A 23,306-nucleotide genomic window follows, 5' to 3' on the forward strand; every position below is an offset into this window, starting at 1 on the left:
GTAGTGTTTGTGCTAAAGGAAATTAAATTAGCAAATTCGTCTGCGTTCAGCTCACTTTGTCAAGTTCTTTTTTTTATGACATTTGTTATTTTCCTATTTACATCTTGCACTGACTCATAACCTCAGTCAGGCAGAATAGAACACACACACACACACACACACACACACACACACACACACACACTGCTGTCCTCACTAAAGGTTGTTGCAGGCAACATACTCTTCAGCTATACAGCTAGCTTAACATTATATTCTCCAGCATTATATTCTCCAAGGAACAGGCAGGTTGTTGTGTTTGGCAGGATTTAATTAAGGAAAATATCACTTATTTTGCAAAACTGTGAAAAATAACACAAAAATACAAACACAGTAAGTATCTTTGCAAGTACCAAACATCTCTCGTAAATTAGTAGAGAATTATTGATATAAAAACACAAACGGGTGCTTAAAACTATGTATTGCAATCTGTAAATATCATTTACACAAGCACCAACGCTTTAACGACCAAAGATTGAATACATCCATATGTAGTTGACAATAAACTAACATCCTCAAACATTCTGTACTCAAACCAATAAATATTAACATAAACATGTTAATATAACTGTAAATAGTGAACAACTTACGGATGAAGCCTGTTTGTGGACTTTAAGGCACAGGATTAAGTGGATTTGTACACTGTGATGCTCCCTCTATGAAGCCATGGGCAAAAGGAACTTTCTAAACATCACTTCCTCCTCCTATTCTCTAACTGTTACCTCACTTCCTCTTTAGTGCAGCTACTTACAATCACCAGTAGGGGGCGAAAAAGAACATACAAAAGAAACCACTACACCAATTCCATTACACTCCCCGCCTGGCATATTAAGAAAGATGCCACTATATACATATTAACCCATGTTCCTTTCAAATCAGAGTCTGTCCAGGGGAATAGCTGCTACTTCACCAGATTGCACTCAGCAGGCTGTGGACTGTGTGACCTGTAGTCACCATCATCTCACCTGACTCAACTGTGGCTCTGTTACTGACCCCTATGGTGAATTGGCTGGTGAGTATTCTTGTCCTCCTGGGAGCAAAGCAAAACCACCTCAGAAATGGGTCTAGAGAATATCTTGACTGTCTGATTTCTTGTCACTTTAACTTCTACCTTCTAACTTCTAACTTTGATTCCTTTTTGTCTGACTGTCCTCCATCAGAATTACGTCTCCTTCTTTGAGATTGGGTTTCTGTGATTGCCACTTCTGCCGACACTGTAGTGTGCTCAAATATTCTCGTCGCCACCTAGCCCAGAATGTCTCTGCCAAGGCTTGAACTCTCTTCCACTGGTTCTTAAGCAGATCTCCTTTTGAGAAGTTACTGGCTGGAGAGAGAGATACCCCTGTTTTCTGCGTCAGCAGCATGGAAGGGGTTAGAATGAGGGGAGCCTCTGGGTTGGTGGATACAGGGATTAATGGCCGGGCATTCACAATGGCACAGACTTCTGCCATAAAGGTGCTTAGGACTTCATGAGTGAGTTTTAAAGGTCCAACTTGTAGAAGCATGGAATCTAGAATCCGTCGAGCGACTCCAATCATGCGCTCCCAAGTGCCAACCATATGGGAGGAGTGAGGAGGATTGAAAACCCATGTGCACCTTTGTTGAAGGAGGTAGTCTTTTATGCTTGAATCACAGGGACCTTGTGCATTCATTTTCAGCTCCTTACTTGCTCCAACAAAATTGGTCCCACAATCTGATCGAAGCTGTTTAGCATGGCCTCTGATGGAGAAAAACCTCCTGAGTGCGTTTATGAAGCTCGAGAAAGTCATGGTTTCGATAACCTCAATGTGAATTGCACGCGTGGACATACATGTGAATATAACTGCCCACCTTTTGTCTCTGGCTTGGCCACCCCTGGTACGTGTGATGACTTCCCATGGCCCAAAAACATCAAGTCCGACATATGAGAATGGGGGGTCGAGCTGCAGGCGTTCTATAGGTAGATCAGACATTTGTTGTTGCTCCATTTTCCCTCGCAACTTTTTGCATGTGACACACCTATGAATGCAGCTGCTGATGAGACGTTTTCCTCCTACCATCCACAGGCCACTTGCACGGATTGCACCTTCTGTGAAGTGTCTGCCCTGATGTTTTACACATTCATGATAGTGGCGGACGAGCAGAGTTGCTACGTGGTTACGGTTTGGGATAATAATAGGATGAGCTTCACACCTTTCAAGTTGTGCCTGGTCAATACGTCCACCTATTCTCAGCAAGCCTTCACTGTCGATGACTGGTCGAAGTTTGTGGAGAAGGCTGGTTTTGGGAAGGTCGCAGTTTGACATAATGCATTTGAGCTCTTCTGAATAGTTTTCATGTTGCACACATTTTATGATGACACACTCTGCTTTAGTGATGTCAGCAACTGCCAATCCATTCTTGCACATGTGCCAGCCCACACAGCTGTTATTGCCTGATGGGAGTGAGAATCATTGAGCAATGTGACAGAGGTGGGCCACAGCTTTTGTGAGCTCAAATCTCTTTGAGCCCAGCTTGCCTGCAGTAATGCGTGTGGTGAGACATGTTACCTTGGAACGAATCTCAGCATCTGAATCTGGATCTACAAGATCGTATGTCATCTCATTTTCAGTGTTGACCTCTGAACTGACAAGTCAGGTCAAGAAACCGGGTCCGGTCAGCCATGTAGTGCCTGCAAGATCGGCAGCTGGAACAGACCGGGACCCATGATCTGCTGGGTTCAGCTCCGATGGAACATAACTCCACTGCTCTGGCTGTGTTGACTGTCGGATACGTTGTACACGATTGCTCACATAGACATAAAATCTTCTTTTCTCATTGTGTATGTATCCTAACACAACCTTGCTGTCAGTGTAGAATTTGACTGCATTCACTTTCAGATCAACCTCTCTGATGACAAGCTCTGCAATCTCAACAGCCAGTACAGCTGCACATAACTAACCTGGGGATTGTCAGCTCAGGCTGAGGAGCGAGTTTGGATTTAGCAAAGACAAAGCCTACTTCACTGTGACCATGCTCATCTGTGATCTTCAGGTAAGCCGATATTGCTTTGACAGAGGCATCAGAAAAGACACAATTCTGTGTGTCGGGCCTTGGAAGCGGAGAAAGATGCATATGTGCGTGGGATATGTACCTTCTTTAGTGCTAACAGTAATTCATGCCATCTCAGGAAGACATGTGTCCCATTCTGTATCTTGGGTCGAAAGCTCTCTGAGGAGCAGTCTGCCTTCAATAGTGACTGGAGCTAAGAATCCCAATGGATCAAACAGACTGTTCACTGTTGACAGGACGCCTCGACGCGTGAATGGCTTTTGACTCTCAGGAACGTGGAAAGTGAAGGTGTTTGACATAATGTTCCAGCTAACCCCAAGGCTGCGTTGGACAGGTAGGTCGTCTACAGAGAGGTTGAGGTCTTTGATATCATTTGCTCTTTCCTCTGCTGGAAATGCATTCATCACTTCTTTTCGGTTTGAGGCTATCTTGTGTAGCACAATGTTAGACTCAGCCAGCATTTGCTGTGTTCGACGCAGAACATCAATGGCCTCAGCTTCTGTTGCAAATGATCGAAGGCCGTCATCAACGTAGAAATCCCTCTCAACAAAGTGCCTCGCATCACTGCCATATTCATCTTCTTGGTGTTTTGCTGCCCTCCTCAGGCCAAAGATTGCTACTGCAGGTGATGGGCTGTTTCCAAAAACATGAACTCGCATACGATACTCCACCACTTCTTTGCTGATGTCATTTTCCCGGTACCACAAGAAACGCAGGAAGTCTCTGCAGTCTTCGTTCACCACAAAACAGTAGAACATTTGGCGAATATCTGCTGTCACTGCCACAGGTTCCCTTCTGAATCTGAGAAGCACTCCAATGAGGCTGTTGTTAAGGTCTGGCCCAGAAAGTAACACCTCATTCAGTGAGATTCCATCATACTGTGCACTGGAATCAAACACCACACGGATCTGCCCTGGTTTTTGTGGGTGGTAAACTCCAAAGGTAGGGAGATACCAACATTCCATTCCTTCTTTGAGTGGTGGTGCAAGCTCAGCATGTCCATTATCAAGCATTTTTTGCATGAACTCAGTGAAGTGCACTTTCATTTCAGGCTTCTTCTCTAACATCTTTCGCAGTGACATCAGCCGGTTGTGAGCATAGTCTCTGTTGTTAGGGAGACGTCTCCGTGTGTGTCGGAAAGGGAGAGGAGCGACCCAGCTGTTTGTGTCATCTTGGAAGAACTCCCGTTCCATGACCTGAAGAAAGATTATATCCTCAATTGAGTGGGCGAGCAGGTTGTCGTTCTGTTGTGCAGAAGACGATGTTTTCCCAAGATTATCTTTGTTTAAAGCCACTAATGCTCTTTGTGTGGGCTTGTGCAGGGGAAGATTCTTGTCATTACCTTTAATACTGTAAATTTCTTTCACCTGTATCCGATTCTCACATGGAGTTAGGTAAGTTGGTCTTCCATTTCCAAGGATACAGGTCTTCATGGTACTCACTGTGTTTGTCTTGTAAGCACCTCCTATGCATACATCACCTATGATAACCCACCCAAGGTCAAGCTTTTGTGCATATGGTGCGTAGTGAGGGCCATTGTGCTGTTTACGAACCTTATGGACCCTAACAATGTCTCTTCCTAATAGCAGCAGGATGTCAGCAACTGGATCAAGGGGTGGGATTTCATTTGCCATCTGCTTTAGGTGGTGGTGGTGGTACGCAGCATCTGGCGTCGGTATCTCTGCTCTGTTATTGGGGATCTCATTACACTCAGTGAGTGTAGGTAGTGGGACGTTTATTTTTCCATCTACAGATTCTACCGTGAAATCATGAGCTTTTCTCCCAGCTGTTTCCACTGTACCTGCACAGGTTTTGAGTGTGTAGGTTACTGCTGCTCCTTTGAAGTTGAACATGTCGAAAAACTCTGATCTAGCCAATGACACGTTGCTCTGGTCATCCAAAATGGCATACATTTTTCTCTGTAGATTGCGATGACCGTCGGGGTACACATTTACGAGGCAGATCTTTGAGCAGGATTTGCCTTTGAATCCCTCACCACATACCTCGGTACGCCTGGATGTGACATCTGGCTGCCCTGTGTCCTCTCTCTCCCCGCCGCTCTCTGATGAAGGGTAAGAACCTAGCTGTGACTGAGGAGCAGGACCGGGGTGAAGAGCAGAAAGGGGTCTATCGCTGTCACACTCAGTACATTTGATGGGTGTTTCACAGGATTTCGCCTGGTGATTAGTAGAAGCACAGCAGCGAAAGCATATATTGTTCTCTTTCAAGAATTTCTTTCTGTCATCAAGGCACATTTTCCTGAACCCTCTGCATTTCTTCAGTGAATGGGGTTTTTTATGCATTGGGCATTGTCTGTCAGGATTTTCCGTTTTAGATACTGTATCTGATGATGATATGCTTGTTTTATGCACAGAGACAGGTTTATTTTGACCTTGCTTCTCTCTCTTGTAAGAGGTTGTAGAGAGAGTGGGCAGGTTAAAGCTGGGGTTGTTTCTCTCTTCAGCTTCCCTGCAGATGAACGCTTTGAAGAAGCAGAAAGGAGGAAAGGCAACACCATATTCTCTCTTGTATTTGGACCCGTGAGACATCCACCTGTCTTCAAGGTAGAAGGGCAGCTTCTCAACAATGGACTGGACTCCCCTTGCTGTGTCAAGGTAAGATAGCCCTGGCAAGTAACCATCTGTCTTGGCAACATCTAATTCTATCAGTAGATCTGCCAACTCTTGGAGTTTTTGACTCTCTCTGTTTTGAATCTTGGGAAAGTTCTCTATTTTGCTAAACAGAGTTCTCTCTATTGCTTCTGGAGACCCATATGTTTTATTCAATCTCTCCCAAACCATTTTGAGACCAAGGGATGGTTGTCTGACATTTACAGACCTAATTCTGAGTGCCTGCTCACTTGACTCCTTACCCAGCCATTTGATCAGCAAATCCATCTCTTCACTTGCTGACACCTCGAGGTTTTCGATTGTGTTGATGAAAGTCTCTCTCCAGGCTTGGTAATGTTCAGGTAGGTCATCAAACTTAGTCAAACCTGAGGAAATCAGCTGGTTCTTAGCGAGAAACTTGGCAAGATCAGCTGTTGTAGTGTCATGATTTGTGTTGGCTGAACGTGATGGCTCGATGGGGAGAGCACTATGTTTGACATAATTTCTCTGCTGTGGTACATCTGTGTGAAGCGGCTGTGTGTCCCTGCGTTGGTACATCGGTCTCCTATTGATGATCTGCGACTGGGCCTCACTCTTAGCAGTGTAGTCTTGATGGGGTGTGTGTACTGAACGTAAGGGGGGATTAACTTCCCTCTCCTCTCTTGCTGTCTGGGTGAATGGTTGATTTGTGAGTGCTGGAGGTGAGGGGTAATGATCATCCTTATCGTTAGATCCCTGTGCAAAGGGCTGCAGTGCGTGGTGGGTAACATAGTCATCAGTCCTTTTTTGTGCACTCTCTTGAAGGGACAAGAACTCAAGTTCTTCGATCTGGTCAATTCCATCTATATCTGCTGCTGCTGTCTCCAGAACTACAGCTTCTGCATGGGCAGCTTCAGCTTCTCGCTGTAGATTGATACGATCAATTCTGGCTTCCAGCCTAGCTTTCTCAATTTTGAGTTCACTCTCCTTTTCCGTGAAGGCCAGCCTAGCTTTGGCTGCTTCTGCTTTGGCACGGGCTCTTGCTGCCTCTAAGCTGACTCTAGAGTTTGCTGATGAGCGTGAAGAGCGTGACTTTATGGAGTGACTGTTGGAGAGGACTGAGCCTGATTCACTACCATCTTGTGAGCCTTTTACTTTGTATTCACTGGAAACCTCTACTGACTTAACTGTGGTTGCCATGATGATGAAGTGCAGTGTAGCTTGTCTGTCTTGAAATCCTTCTTAAACTCCCACAGTATATGGTCATCCTTTTACTATGCTGTCCTCACTAAAGGTTGTTGCAGGCAACATACTCTTCAGCTATACAGCTAGCTTAACATTATATTCTCCAGCATTATATTATATATATTATATTATATTATATAAGGAACAGGCAGGTTGTTGTGTTTGGCAGGATTTAATTAAGGAAAATATCACTTATTTTGTAAAACTGTGAAAAATAACACAAAAATACAAACACAGTAAGTATCTTTGCAAGTACCAAACATCTCTCGTAAATTAGTAGAGAATTATTGATATAAAAACACAAACGGGTGCTTAAAACTATGTATTGCAATCTGTAAATATCATTTACACAAGCACCAAACGCTTTAACGACCAAAAGATTGAATACATCCATATGTAGTTGACAATAAACTAACATCCTCAAACATTCTGTACTCAAACCAATAAATATTAACATAAACATGTTAATATAACTGTAAATAGTGAACAACTTACGGATGAAGCCTGTTTGTGGACTTTAAGGCACAGGATTAAGCGGATTTGTCCACTGTGATGCTCCCTCTATGAAGCCATGGGCAAAAGGAACTTTCTAAACATCACTTCCTCCTCCTATTCTCTAACTGTTACCTCACTTCCTCTTTAGTGCAGCTACTTACAATCACCAGTAGGGGGCGAAAAAGAACATACAAAAGAAACCACTACACCAATTCCATTACACACACACACACACTAAAAAGACCCTTAATCACTTTCTCGCTGTATTTTTGATACATTCTGATTGGGTCTCACATTCTGGCAGTGCTGACAGCTCAGTATTGATCAGGCCAGAATAATATAGCAGTAGTCACCAAAGACATCTTAAGCATTAAGCAACTATTTTAAATGTGTTGTCTAGTTTAATTATTTAGAGAAAAAGAAACTCTCACAGACCAATCGTGTCTCAGCTGTACATTATCTAATTCATTAAATGTGACACCCCGATAGGAGTGTCTATTAAAAAAGCTGGTGAAATCACAGCTAAAAAATGATATGCAACTGTGTTTATGTTGGTTTGTGTATGCATAGTGTTATGGTGACCTTTTGACACATCTGAGAAGCCTTCATTATGGCTAGGCTGTGCACACAGGGAGTGCTGTTTAGGGTTTTATTTTGTGATGATAAATGACCTCCTCCGCAAAAACAACTGAGTGTGAGTGTAGTCTACAGTATGAAGGCTGGATTTGATTTACTCATGCTATGCATATCATTTTTTTTATACGAGGAAAGAAACAAGCTGAAGAAGCCTTGTGACTATCCCACAAAGGCTGGCTTTGGTGATTTCTCCTAAACATTAGCGCTGTTATCTGATGCAAAATGTGACGTGCTTTGTTTTGCAATTGGCACATTTGCCTGCGCAGCGAGAGAGGACAAAGCCTTCAGAATCTGATTGATCAATTACCTCTTGCTCGACGTAGGAGCCCATTTCCCACGCAGTGTGCCAATCCAAGGATAGAGAGAAAAGAGCAGCAGATGGATAAAAAAATGTGCATCCTGTTGACACTAAATAAGAGATGGCATGCTTCACACATTCGTGACATTCCTGAGACAAAGTGAATGCCAAGGTCTTTGACTAAAATGGAGTCAAATAGATATGTTCAATATTCAAAACTCCTCCATGAATGCTGACTGACTTTTTGTGTCAGTGGCTGTTGTCCTTATGTTTGCATGAGCTAGCAATGGGACTAATGCTAAAAGTTTAACCCAGTTTCTTAAATGAGTTCAAAAGCAAAACTCTACATGCACCGTATATTCAGTAATTAATGCAAGAGTATCAAAGGCAAAAACTTGGTTGGTCTATTTTGCATGTACGGTCACAATGAGGAACATATTAAATGTGTCCTTGGTGTGAAGGAATATGGATTGCAGAAGCTACTGATGTAGCCATTTATATGCACAGCAGTGTTTTTTCTTTTTCTTTTGCATTTTGTCTTCCCACACCAGAGACCTCAACTTCTGCTTTTAAAATGAACCGCCCACCTCAATCGATGAGTTGATTAACATATTCTAGACTTGCTCCGTGTTGACGAAACTTAATATCAATCTTCAGCTGCAGTCAGTTAGCCTGTGGAATGGAGACAGTTCCCAAGGTCCTACTAATCAGACAGCTGATTCAAATTATCTTCAGCCGAAAGGGCTCTAAAGCAGCAACAGTGGATACAGTCCGCTATCAATGAACACTTAGAGAAAAAAAGATGATTTAACACACTGATGCTCCTGTCATTTGTCAAACTAAGCTGTGCTCTGGTACGATTATCTTAAAATGTCACAGTGGAAATAATGCACGGCTTTGTTTAGTTTGCAGGAAACTGCTGTTCATCCTTTCAGTCTGGGCTCCACCGAGTATGCAGCGCAGATTCTTTTTCAGTGGGGCTTGCAGAAATGGTTACATTATACTTTATTTGCAGGGGAGAAGTCAAGGGAATCGGTTACCAATCATGCTTTGAAGTGCTTCTCAGCCTTGGCTTCTTTCTTGCCAGCGCCACACTGCCCCGTCAGACTGAATTGCTCTTTTCTCTTAATAACCTTAATGACGAGTTTGTTCTCTTCCTCTCTTTTCTCTCGCTTGCTCTCTATTCCCCTGCCACTAATGCTTATCCTTTAGGAGGGTTCTCTTTGCATCATCTGACGACCCTCTCAGTGTTCGAGAGTGAGAGGTAGAAGGGAGAATCATAGGCTTACACTTGCCCTGACAAGCATTCAAATGGAGCATTTAACTGGTGAAATGTTGTAATTTCTGAGTGTTTTTCTCAGCCTAAGGAGAAATAGATTTTAGATTAGGGTTTGCATAAGATGTTGAGTATTTGACTTGCTTCTTTAAAACAATTTTTTTCGTATGACTATTTAAAACAAAAACAAAGGACTGCCTTTATGCGTTTAGTTTTCATCTTGCTGATACATGGTATCTTCTGAGGGATGGGTCTGTATATGTCAAACTTGATAGCATATTCGTCTAGTGATACAAAATTATGTCTGTCCTTAAGGATGCTGTGACAACTGATAACTGTACACAAAAAAGGTTGAATCAGTGTATGAAACAGTAGAGGTTCATGACAATTGTTTGGCATCTACTTTGTTTTTAATCTCTGGAACCATCCCACAGAGCTGTTACTGAATATGCCTTCATAATTGACATTTCAGCAAAAATGGCAGTGCTGTTGTTTGTAGACAAGACATACAAAAGGACTGTAGTGAGTGCAAGCAGGCTTAAACAGCAGTTGGAATTAAAAAGGCAGCGGTGTAATCATGCCTGAACCAAAGGTTTGTCCCAGGTAAATACTAATGTGTGCAAAATATAGATTAGAAAGCTAATTAAAAATAGTCAGTCAAGCTAATATTCAAATTATCTTAATGTTCGCATACATTATCTCTGGATTTTGAGAATGTTCACATCACAGATTGTAGCAGTCAAAGCTTTGTAAAGCTGGTTGCACTTTAGATGAAGTAATATAGCATTAACTGAATACAGGACAACACATGGGTATTGTGCCTACGTTTCTTCCTCACAGGGGAACTCTTCCCTGACAGAGTAACCACAGCACCCGTGAATAATGTTTCTAAAGGCCAGGTGTCAGAGCTGGAAAATATTTGAATGTGAAGCATCATAGCAAGCAGTACAGAAATATTGCAATGTTTCAGCTGAATGTAAAACCAACCTATTTTGTCCCCTTATACTTCACTAACGCTCCATCTGTGCTTCACCTACAAAAAGAAGAAGTCATAGAATTCTCTTTTTAAAAGTGGATACCAAGTTTGATCGACTGACTTAATTTTACACTATAATGGTGGACAGATAATGGAAACTTAATTACAGGCACTTTGAATTTAGTGTGGCAGAATTTGGGAGAAGTTTTGAGTGGCTTAAGATTTGTGTGCCGTAATGATTAATTTTCATGTTATCAAGGAGGTTTGTGTGGAGAGAGGTGAAAGCTCTGGGCCATGAAAAGAAAAAAAATCTGTGTTCAATGTGATACCATCTCATGCCACAGGCCTTTAACAAATAAGTTGCCTTTATGACACTTTTGTTGTTGATCTTGTCAGAAAGGTGTAATTTTTGAGGGTTGGAAGTTGTTGAACTAAATTGTATAATGGTGAAATGTGGCATTTTGTCCTTTCAATATAATTCAATCCAATAAAATGCCACACTACACGAGTCAAAAATGTCAAAGCTGAAAGTCAAAAGAGTTGACAAACTGCTGTCAAGGATTTATTGATATATTAAAACGACTTAGTAGTCTGTAAACAACCAGGGGTCCGTTTCAGAAAGCAGGTTTAGTGAAAACTCTGAGTTTGTTAACCCTGAGATGAGGGAAACTCTGGGTTTTCGGTTTCAGAAAGAGAGGTAACTTAACCTCAGTCTGTGAACCTAACCTGGTCGGGAGCAAGTCTTCTTCAAGAAACTTCAAGTTTCTCTCAGTCTCCTCCCTCCGAGACAGCGCTCTTTCATTTCCTCATTCATTCGTCTGTATCAGGCGCATTTTAGCGCAGTTTGTTATCGGCATGAATAAAAAAACAGGGTTGTTTATTAACTGTGTTAAGCAGACTTTTTTCTTAAAACCATGGCATTTCCTTTTGTCGACGATCCCGTTGATGAAGAAGCTCCTTTACTTCACAAATAACTTCCTATTTGAGCGATATCGTTTTTCTTCCCAGGCTGTTACGCAGCCTAGGCTGCATAACCTTATCTGTCCTCATATCACTAATGTCACCCATCGTGGACATGCTCTACATCCCAGCAGATTATTTGTGTCACATTATTTTTTTTTTTTAAAACGGCAGTTTTCTTTACAATACTGGTGATGCGGACCATATTAGTAAAGCCACTGTATAGCAAAGTGCCGTCAGAGTGTGACTCGCTCTGAAACGTTTTTTTAAACGTTTTTGTACTGTTCCCTGGACACAAACCAGTAAGAGCCATTCAAAATATGTTCCACAGTATTGCAGGTGAATGATGTAAACCATTTAAAATAAAAGATTATTAATTATAATTCTGTTAATGATGGTGCTAGTGGGATTAGTAGGCGTAGTACTTTTTCGCCCGCAGTATTGCACCTAAATGAAATAGATTATAGGTTCAATATCATTTCACTAGTAATATTATACTTATGATTAAATATGATATACACTATATTAGAATATACGCATTTACTCTAGCAGCAATTTTCTCCCACGCAAATTCTCTCTTTTGCAGCAGCTGCTGTGTTGATTTTTTAACTCGCTGTATGTGCGCATGAGTATTTCCGACGACCCGTTTGTTTGTGGTTGTTGCCATGGTGAATCGTAGTATCATTGCTCCATTCATGCAGCTTTTTTATTGTGGTGGTACACGCGCGTGAACCTACTTTGAGTTGATTGAACCAACTCATATCAGCTGTTCTGGAACCGAAAACTCAGAGTTTCCCATCTCAGGGTAAATCAACTCAGAGTTCAGGGTTAGACTCAGAGTTCGTTAAACCTCCTTCCTGAATCGGACCTCAGGAGAGTCAGCAATAGCTTGCTTTGTATCATTTCCTGACATATCTATGGTGGCCGAGATGGTTCAACACAAATACAAAAGCTACAACACAAACACAAAAGCTACAAGACAAACGCAAAAGCTACAACACTAACGCAAAAGCTACAACACAAATGCAAAAGCCACAACACAAACACAAAAGCCACAACACAAACGCAAAAGCTACAACACAAATACATAAGCGCCAACGGAAAGTTCTTTTATGTTTGAGAAGTAAGTGAAATATGGTTCCGGGCTAATTATGATTACTGTAGCTTTGTGATTGTCACAAATAAGCAATGTTGTTCAATGTCTCTTATTTTCATATGTATGTACTCTGCCATTTAGGCTATGAAGCTACAGCTATAATGTTATCTAAATGGCGCCCAGCATCTTTTAACATGCGAGTGCTACGTATAAAGTAAATAGTTTCTCACGTTTAGTGAAGCTGTTTAAATCACAAATATATCCCACTGTTACGTGCTTGTAACTTGTTAACCATATCTATCTGGTTATTGATCAGCTCCCAGCGGCAAATTCCCTCGATACGGTTGGTTTGGAAAGTGTGTGTGGTATGGTTACGGTAAAAAGATGTTTAAAGTGAATGCTAATTGTGTTACCTTCAATATGCTGCCTATTACAGTGTTATGGGTGTAATATGTCATACATACACGGCCTATGTTCACGGTCATACACGGTTGGTCTGAATGAAATAAACCCAGAATTTTATGTATCCATGTAAAAGGGTTTGTTCATAGACTGTCACACATACACACACATTGTCTCACACACACACACACACAGTAATTAGCAAGGAACCATGTTTCACTTACTTCTCAAACCTACAAGAACTTTCCTCCTGCTCATCCACCAGCTCGGTTGTCACTCACTTCAGTTGTCGCTTTTGCATTTGTGTTGTAGCTTTTGCGTTTGTGTTGTAGCTTTTGCGTTTGTGTTGTAGCTTTGAACCGTCTCGGCCATTGTGATTCAAGTGGTGGCCTCAGTGATCCTCATAATTGTTGGAGTGGGGGATCAGTGAAGAGATGTCTCCCACCTCAAATGACTTGCCCTTCAACTGCCAACTGACTGACGTCACACAGGCAATGCTGTTTAGATCTCTGCGAAAACACACCTGCAATTATCGCTTATTCTATTATTGGTAGCTGCCATAAAGAAGGAAAAATAGATCTTTGGGATTGTAACTCTAGTATTCAAATGTAAAAGCTGGATTAAGACTTAAGTAAAAGCACAGCATGTGGGCATTTCCACAGCAAGTTGGTATTGGTCAAGGAAGATTAGTAGGCGTTTACACATTATCAAATGTCATTGGTCACTTATGTCAGTTTCACAGCATGTGGTGAAGTAATCCAAAGTGCCCAATACACCAAACTAATGTAACCCTAACACAATGGTAATTGAAATAATGTTATACATGAATGTGATTATGACTGCATGAAAATGCAGAGAACATTCTATACTGTGAGTTATGACAGTGTGTAAAAAGTTGTGTGCAAGTACTCATGACAAACCTAGAAATAGATTTATGTATGAATTGATTTCAATTCATACATAATTGTATGAGGGAGTGAAATGGAACACACCTGCCCTCATTCATTTTCAGCCCAAACTATACGGATTGATCGTTAGTTGTAGGCTAAAGTGTAATTTATGCTTCTGCGTAAAATGTACACAGTGGCTATGTACGTAGGTACGTGGAGACACAAACCGACACTGGACCCTATGTCGTAGCTTAACGTGCACCTCTCAAAAACACCAACTGTAACTACACATCGCGGCATTGCACGTCGCTCGACCGTGGCTTGGTAGCGTTGCATTTCCCCCTACTCATTCTCTGGTTCTCCTTCTCCATGAACAACATGAAATCAAGGAGAGGGTTAACATTTCCAGCTACAGATTTCCCACTGTGGTCAGAAAGCACAGGGGAGACACTTTGTTTCTCCCACTAGGATCTAGAGATGCTCTAGAGTCGCTACTCGCTCCGAAGCTAATGGCCGTCATTCGCTCCCACACACTCCCCATGCACACACATGCCGGCCATGCTATTTTCTTAAAGGCGATCGACCCACAAGTATAAACTTCAGCACACTTACGTAGGCTACGGCGAAAGCTCTGCGTGGAGCCTCCACACAACCATAAATCAAGCTTTAGCGCTTCAAGTGCGTTTTATTATCCACCTTATTTTTTAATTAATTATAGCATTCTATCCTTGTTTTTATGTTCATCTATGTCTGCTTATGTCATGCAATTTCCTTATTGCACAGTAGGCCTATTTCTTTTATGAAAGGCGCAATCTAAAGTATTTATAAAAAAAGGATTATTACTGCTTTTTACACATAAATACCTGCAGACTCATTTCAGTGAGGCTTGGTAATCAGCTGCATGAGTTTCAGATCATATTAATGCTTGCATTTCGCAAAAACAGAATTTCTTCCATGCATTTACAGAAAATGTTGGAAATAAAAGAAATCACACATACAACTATCTAGTAAATAAAACATGTAAAAGTAAATATTAATTGACATTAGTTATATTATACTGTATGTTTCATCAAAATATCAAGATAACTGAGGAAACTAAACAGTTGAAATGTATTTGTTCATCTTCTCCTTCTTTGGTGGTCAGCAACAGGAGCCCTCCGAGGGTCGAGCTCACCAAGTTCACTTCAGTTTTTCAGACGATTGGAACAAACTCTTACGATGGCGGTGGGGATTCCCCTTAGGGCAAGTGCTTAGGGGAAGTGAACGAGGGCATGTTGAACCACTATTGAAACGCAGCTAGAGTCTGAATGAATTCTGCAATTTAGCGCCGCCTAAGACGATTCTGATTGGTTTTAAGAAATGCAAACAAGCCAGAGGGTTTATTTCTCCCATCTAGCAACGTAAGGTCTGGCAATGTGAAACTAGTCTGGAAGAAACCACAGGATTTGATCTTTGCCTACTCTGAACTCACAGTTAGCGGCAGTAGTTCTGAAATGGTGCATTTACAATTCATATTTATAAATCCACTTCCAGAGAGACAAAACAAAAATCAGGTTTGGTGGTTGTTTGTGGCAAATAAAAATTATTATTAATAACATACATCATCTACTGATAAGTCAAGCATCATATTCTGTGGACCGAGGTCTCAATCCTCAGCTGCAGTTGCCGCTACTCAGCTGCCTTTATATGGGTTATCTAGGCAGGCGGTGATAGTATAGCATATGTATATGACACCATATAGGTTTAATGCTGTACCTTGGCAGTAAATATCCATGGGAGTTAGTATAGTCTACAGCTTAATGATCGGCATGGGTCACCAAGGTAAGCTTTTAGCACTGGACATGGCGGACAGGAGGAGCTTAATGGACTGGAGTTCCTTCTTAAGCAAAGTGTGCAGACAGAGGAGCGAGGCTGGGCCCTGGCTGATTGGCCATGACCCGAGGAATAACAGTGTCAAGGAGGCTGCTATGTCTTGCTCATGACTCAACTGAGAGCTAGAGTGGTTTCCACTCCTGAGTCCCATATGCTGAAGCCCCAACACCAACACCCTCTCAGCTATGCTTAATGAGGCATGAAAGGTAATTAGCAGCCACAGAAGCCTCAACGTACACGTACCATCTTCATCTTCTTTTCACTCCTATTGCCCTCTCATCTCCTGTTCTCTTTTGTATATCCTTTCATCTCTTCTTCCTTATCTTACCTGCTCTCCTTCATGCCAAACAGATACAGCCTATTTTTGTCAAGAGGACAGTAGGTACTTTCTGAGCAGGCAACAGAGCAGTAAACACAGCCGATACGGCAAATAAAGAGACAGAAAGTCATCCCATGAAACAGGCACATGAATGATGGACAGGTCCTGCACTTGATTAACTGCAGAATACAGCGATTTTTTCCAGGTCCCATAAGGGACTCAGTCAAGGTGAACGCCAAGACATGATGAAACTTGAAGCAGTCTGACCCCTAGCAGGTGAAAATGTGAAAGCTGTCTTCCATCTGATAAATGTTAATGCACACGTTTTGTCATTTGGTTCAAAACAAGCCTGTTGTGCATTGGTATGAGGGGGTGAAAGAACATTTAGGGACTTTTTAATAAATGTATGTGCATTAAAAGGTACACAACTTTTCACTTTGAGGCAGGAAGCATAGTCCTGCTCTACTCCCCTTCAGTTGTTAAAGTTCACCTCGCAACACTTGCCACTCATCCTGATGAGCTGTCTAAGTTGAAATGGCATGTATAAAGAAATGCTGTTTACCTCGGTTTTCATTTGTCTGTAACACATTAGCTACATGGATCTTTCATTTATCACTGCTTTCTACTAAACCTGAATTTGCTTTTTTAAAGGCAAGCTTTTAGAATATAGACAACCTCTCCAAAAATCAACCATGTATTTTGTGTTTTCATTTTGAAGGTGTAGTGAGTTTATTTTAAAAAAAGTCTCAAGGCAGTGGGAATTGGCAGGGGTGAATGTGGATAAAAACGTCCTCTGCACATGGATGCTTTTTCATCCTGTGCTTAGATACTGTAACAAGAAATGGGATCTAAACCACAGAGCTGGTTAGTCATGCGGATGGATGGGCAGAAGTTGAGGAAGGCAGGGAATGGACTTTGTGTGAAGGTGGTGAAAGGTGCCGGAAGTCAAAACTGGCTCAAAGTGGTGATCCAAAGTAAGCCAGTGGACTGACCTTGTCCACTGCTCATTCTTGTTTCCATCTAACAATCCTGTTTCTCTGTTTTCCTAATGAGTTCTTTTGGGCCATGTGGGATTTCTTTCTGGCGTTTTTCCATTTGCTGACTTTTCTTGAGTGCGGTACTGTTTATCCACGTCTTTTATTCATGAGTCTTTTTTCAAAGCCTCGACATAAACTCCCCCAGTGAAATTATTTGCTCATTAGCTAATATATAATACATTTATCCGTCAGGCAGGATTTGGTTTTGAAGGGAAAAAAAAAATAAAAAATTGTCTCACTGTGTACCATATTCGAATTAACATGACTATTACTTGCTACCCTCCTACTCCTCGATTGTGTTTCCTGAATTGTTTATACATTCTGTCTTTCCAAATAAATACATAAATAAATAAATAAAAACCACAGATAGAAAACCCAAATACAAAAATACCCTTCACAAATCTCCACACATTATAAAATGCAACTTGTACCTTGTACATATATTGTTATAGGCACATTATTCAAAATTGAAGAACTTGTCATCTAGCCCCAGTGTAAAATTCCCAGGACACTGCCCTGATTTAGAGTACGGTCTTAAGGGCACAACAATTCTCAAAGGATTTGGTAAATGTCACAAAAAGAAACCCACCATGGGATCAATACTTCCCCTTAGAAAGATATATTATATTGGATTCTCCTGCACTAGTCATCCATCCAGTGGTGTTTTTGGTTGAAAGTGTCTTGTGTGGTTACTCCTGGCAACAAGGTGAATCTCTTGGATTACCTGCACCATAGAAATAAAATGGATAGAAAGGCCATTGAACTGTTTCCAGTGGTCATTTGATTGGTACACACCAAAATGGCGATTGTTGTTAGTTGTCGTAGAGACAATGCACGACGGTGGGGCCGTAAACTGTGTTGCAGCTCGCTGGGAGGAGAGCTGCCCGACGCAGCTCAGGAGACGTTCTCCAGAGTTGCAGGGAGTCAGGAGGGACAGTTGGACCCAGCGGCAGTGGGTCAGCGGCCTGCTAACGTTAGACCCTGCCCGCTGTTCGGCTCATTCTCTGTAAACTATGCAGCAAAGCACGGCGGAACCAGCAAGCAGGTGTTAGTTGGCGAACGTTAGCTTGCTAACTCTACCTTAACATTACCCTCTTGCTACATCGTTCACAGAAAACGAGCCGAATAAAGCAGTCCCTCGTGGCGATAGCAATGTGCTTTGTGATGAAGCATGACGTTAATTTGATTAATTTAGCGGCTGGCTCTCTGCATCGTAACGCTACTACTCCACTGCTCGTTTGTCCGTTACTGCAAAACCCATAGACTGTATATAGAATGGACCAACAGATCCCGTTGCTCTGGACAGAGACCAGTGAAGGCCATTAGAAGCACTTTTCCGGCTTTCCAGCGTTTTTCCTGCGCAGCCTCCAACTGAGAGAGAAAGTTTTAAGTCTTCTGGTTGCTGTGCCAAGAGAAATCTCAATCATTCCGAATACTGCAGAGACGGGGAGCGTAGGTATATGTAAGGAGATAACATGGACACAGGCTAATTATTGCTAACTAAAATGCTAGTTAACATTAGTAATTAAACTTAAACAGCTAATGTAAGTCGAAACTGCCTGCGAGCTTCTCCTGTACTGTACGGTAATTCCTCTACTATGCGACAGTAAGTCCCGTGGTTATGACACAATCATTAGCCTATTTTTACAAAAACGTCTGCTACGGAGCCATAACGTGAGGTACAAGGTAATGGAGCCTTTTATACATTGTTGTGTTTCTTTAGAAATAAACAATGGACGAATAAAGTCTTTAAATGCTTCAAATGTAAAGTTATTCGTTGTCAAAGTGACGTCAAAATGAATGGCAGTCAATGGGATGCTAACAGGGGGTGAGTGCTTGTTAGCATGAAAATGGCACCATAGGAGGTACGCGTTGTGAGGAGAAGCTTACCCCCTTGGCAAAACCTCAGCTCCGCAACTTGCCAGAAGTCAGCTTATTATCGGAAGTTTATACGTTATCTTGGCAATGGTACACATAAAAATGGCTGCTGCTTTGACCATTCTGCTACGTTGATTTGAATGGAAATGGTCTATTCATTTTATTTCTATGACCTGCACCCTTTCTTTTGTTGGTCCGCCTCGCTTCATGGCAGTTGCCAAGGGTTACGGCAGTGGTCGGGGATTCATTTTTCATGATTTGCCCACAGTAGGTCAGGAAAGCCACATTTGGGAGAGGGGTGATTCATCCATCTGTCTCTCCATACATACTGTACATGCATAATCTGTGCAGGTATGTTTTTTTTTTAATCCACCCGTCTGTGCCATTTCACCTCGTCAAACTTCCATTTTCCCATGTACCAGTCGGGTGCAGTAGGCTACAGATGATCTCGGCTCCCCTTGACTCACCATTTCTGAAATGCAGCACCATGTGACATCTTATGACATCTCCTGTGCCTCTAGTTTGTGTCAGCATGGCAGAGGACACGAGTCAATGAACAAGGCCTGACCACTGAACTGTAAAGTCTATGGGAACTCCTATGGCGACAGCGTTGGGTCATGATCAAGAGCACAGGGATAAGCCATCAACCAGATCAGCTGGCTGTACATGATATTTTGACAGCTTAAGGTGATTGGCATCACCTTTGTGTAACCGAGACACAAATTGAGAGGTGTTTGACAAGAGCATTCAAAGAGTAAGTATGATTGGATTTTCAATAATAGATCCCTTATTTCAATAAAGTAAATTATATTTTAGGTCATACATGTTGAAAATGTTTGATACATCCAAACAAATCCTGATTCAAACATTGAAATATTACATACATAATTGTGAATAACACTGCAAGAAAATAAGGTGTTTACAGAATAGCTCAGGTTTTGAAAGCTTAATATTTTATGTTTTAAAAGATTAAAAGGAATTGTTGGGATATTTTGACATTGGGTCATATGATGGACTTATCCATAGTCATTGTATCACTTACAGTAGATCGCCGTCGGTACGTCCCCAGTTTGGAGAAACAAGACCGGAGTAAAAACGTATATTAGCTACCTAAAAATAGGGCACCCTTGAAAAAAAAAAAAAAAAAAAAAATTAAGTTTAACAGTAGCTATATTTAGAATATTTTCACTGCTTACCATGCCACCAGAAAGCCTTTTCCTTTGCCACTACATTCTCTCAACCGTAGATCTTCCTTATTCCACTGCAGATCAGCTGTTTTGAGTCAGACTTTCAGCAGTTTATGGAAGAGACAACAAATACAAGTAAATAAGAAATGAGTGATTATGATAGCAACGACGAAATGCTGTGAAGATAAGGATACCTTTATGAACAAGAGCATAGAGAAGAACTTTTGCAGAGGGAGACTGATCGGGCCGGAAGAGGGAGAGGGGAAACGTCCATGGAAAGGAAATGGCTGTCTGTGGACAAGGTAAAGCTGTGAAAATATAGCTTCCTCATTGGTACTCCAGTCAGTTTCTCAAACTGGGGGCGTGTCAACGCATTAATACACTATGGATAAGTACCTCATCCATTTCAAAATATCTGAACTATCCCTTTAGGATTAGTGTGTTTATTAGTATGATTTTGCAGACTCGTTGCATCTATGTTCTACCCTTGCATTTATCTTTCTTTGATTTGTTTTATGGTATGTACATTTGCTGTCCGTTTTTTTAATTTCTTTTATGTCATCATTAGATGTTTATTATTGATACTCTATACTTTTACTTTCAATCTGTATGTATCTGTTCAAGTCATTAGGAGCTTATCTTTGGAAAAACTGTAAAAACAAAACTATACTTTTGTTGTTTATGAAAAAAACCTTGACAACTTGTCAAGGCAAAAACAATTTAGTCCTGACATTGGCTGCCTTTTTCTCTAGGGGAGGTATCCTAGTGATCTGAGAACTGACCCTCCAGACAGTGTCTGGATTTGTTGCTCGCTTTCTGCTGATGGAGCTAAGTGAAGACAATAGGCCACGCTCCACTGTCAGCTACCACCCACCAGTATCTGGCTTGCTGCTAATGATGCATGTGTGACTACTGTATAGGAACAAGGGCCTTGCTGCATCCATTCATGCATGTCTGTGCTTTATTGTGCAGTTGAGACACAGGGTTGGCATGCAGCATTTTATACATTAGACATTAAGTTAAGTGTCTGAAAAATGTATTTTCTCCCATCTAAAATCTGTTAAGAACTGCTTTGAAACTGACGTTATGGTTAAGATTCTGTTTTTGTCAAAGTTCCACTTTCCTCAAATAATCAAGCAATGTAGAAATACCTAATACTACGTTTAAACAATATTGCTATTAATTGTGTAACTCCACATCTCTAGACAGTTTATTATGCTCTGGTGTGGTCCATTTGCACTGTAATGATAATGGTTGTCAATTTGACTCCATAACCCTTAAAGTTTGTAATGAACCTTGTTTCTGCTCCTTTGATCAGCAACTAAGAAAAATTAAAACCAACTCTGGCTATTTATGAAAAGCTGAGCCACACACACACACACACACACACACACACACACACACACACACACACACACACACACAGTCAGAGGGGCAATGAGCTACTTATTAGAGAATATGCTCCACAGAGAAGCCCTGCTTTAATTAATTGTGTGCCTGCCAGGAGAGGAGAGGGAGCATGGTCAATTTGGTCTCCATGGAGACATCTTCAATCCAGTTGGAGGTGGCTAGTTTACTTCTCTAAAAAAGTCGGTATATTTACAGTAATGGTTTCCAGTGTCAGAAAAGAGAAATATTTGTTACTGTGAGTTGTATACTTACTGTCAACAAAGTGATAATGTACGGTTACATTTTCAGAAATCCCGAGTGGCATTAGGTCTGACAACCAATTCATTCTAGTAACATGAGACAGATTATATTGAGCCTCTGACAGGGAAGCTTTGGCATGGACCATGAGCATTGGACCCTCAGTTGAACCAACCCTAAGGCCTTGTGCCTGACTAACAAGTCTCTGTAGCCCTGATTAGGCTCGTATTAGCCGGACACATGGTGCCATCCACTGCCCTCTACCATTCTCAGTGACTGCTGTTTTGGGTGACAAACCGTTTAAGGCACTTCCATTACCAACACATACAAACAATCACGGACTGCTCAGAGAATTCCCTTTCCAAACGGATGTATACAATATGTGTGGTGGGAGGAAATATGGGAGATGAAACAGATGGCCAAAGAGGCTTTCTCCTCTGTTCATCATTGTGTTGTGGACTGATCGCGGTCCCGGGATTTGTGGCTTGCCACCAGACATGCGGTACATAACCATGACAACCAGGTGGGATTATTCTGGAAGGGTAGTGGAGCAGTAAATAAGCAGAATATAGACTGCTTTTTGATGGTGATGTGAAGAGCGATGGTAGGTTATCCTTCAATGGATGATGCTAAAGGATTAAAAATCATTTACTTAAACATTAGGAGTCTTTTGCCAAAAAATGACTTACTTTGTGCTTGGGTTGTTCTCCATAAACCATAAAATGATTACACTGTGTGAATCATGCCTTAACAGTAACATCTCAGATAACGAAATAAACCTCACAAATTCTCGCACGCACGCTTCTCTTCAGTCTGACTTCATTATCCTACAAAATTGGCTTTTACATAATAAATTACTGCTTAACAAAACAAAGTCCTATTATATTATCTTTAGAACCAGACAAAAACTCAAATCAAAACCTGGTTCCTGTGTAATAACCTGTAATTATGGCTCTTCTCTGCATAAAGTTGATAAGATTAAATATCTTGGTGTATGGCTTGATACTGAACTCTCATTCAAATTACACATCAAGCAAGTGTTACGTAAAGTGAACTCTGGAATCAACGTTTTATATCGAGCTCGGAATTGCTTTATGCACATCGTATAAAACTTGCCGCTCAATTTATACTTCCAATTATTGACTATTGTGATGTTTTATATCAAAAAGGCATTTAACTCAGACCTTGTTCCACTTAACACTGTATATAATAGACTTTGCATATTTGTCCTTGGATGTCCTTATCTCACTCATTACTGTATAATGTATAATGCACTTAATTGGCCATCTCTAAGTAGTAGAAGACACACTCACTTGCTTCAACTTATATTTAAATGTATTTATTTCAATTATCCTCCTTATTTAAAACAGTACCTTGTACCTTATACCTCAAACTATGAAGTTCGGCACTCTACTCAACTCTACTTCTTTGTCCCGCA

General features: G+C 41.3%; 1 protein-coding gene across 1 annotated transcript; it reads right to left on the reverse strand.

Moving 5' to 3' along the window:
* Nucleotides 1–1,157: 1,157 nt before the first annotated feature.
* On the reverse strand, nucleotides 1,158–2,478 carry LOC118495618. Its single transcript, XM_036004443.1, has one exon. It carries the CDS (start codon nucleotides 2,421–2,423, stop codon nucleotides 1,158–1,160), a length of 1,266 nt encoding a protein of 421 aa, XP_035860336.1. The 5' UTR covers nucleotides 2,424–2,478.
* Nucleotides 2,479–23,306: the final 20,828 nt, after the last annotated feature.

The sequence above is a fragment of the Sander lucioperca genome, chromosome 8, assembly GCF_008315115.2.
Source record: "Sander lucioperca isolate FBNREF2018 chromosome 8, SLUC_FBN_1.2, whole genome shotgun sequence".
Taxonomy (NCBI): domain Eukaryota; kingdom Metazoa; phylum Chordata; class Actinopteri; order Perciformes; family Percidae; genus Sander; species Sander lucioperca.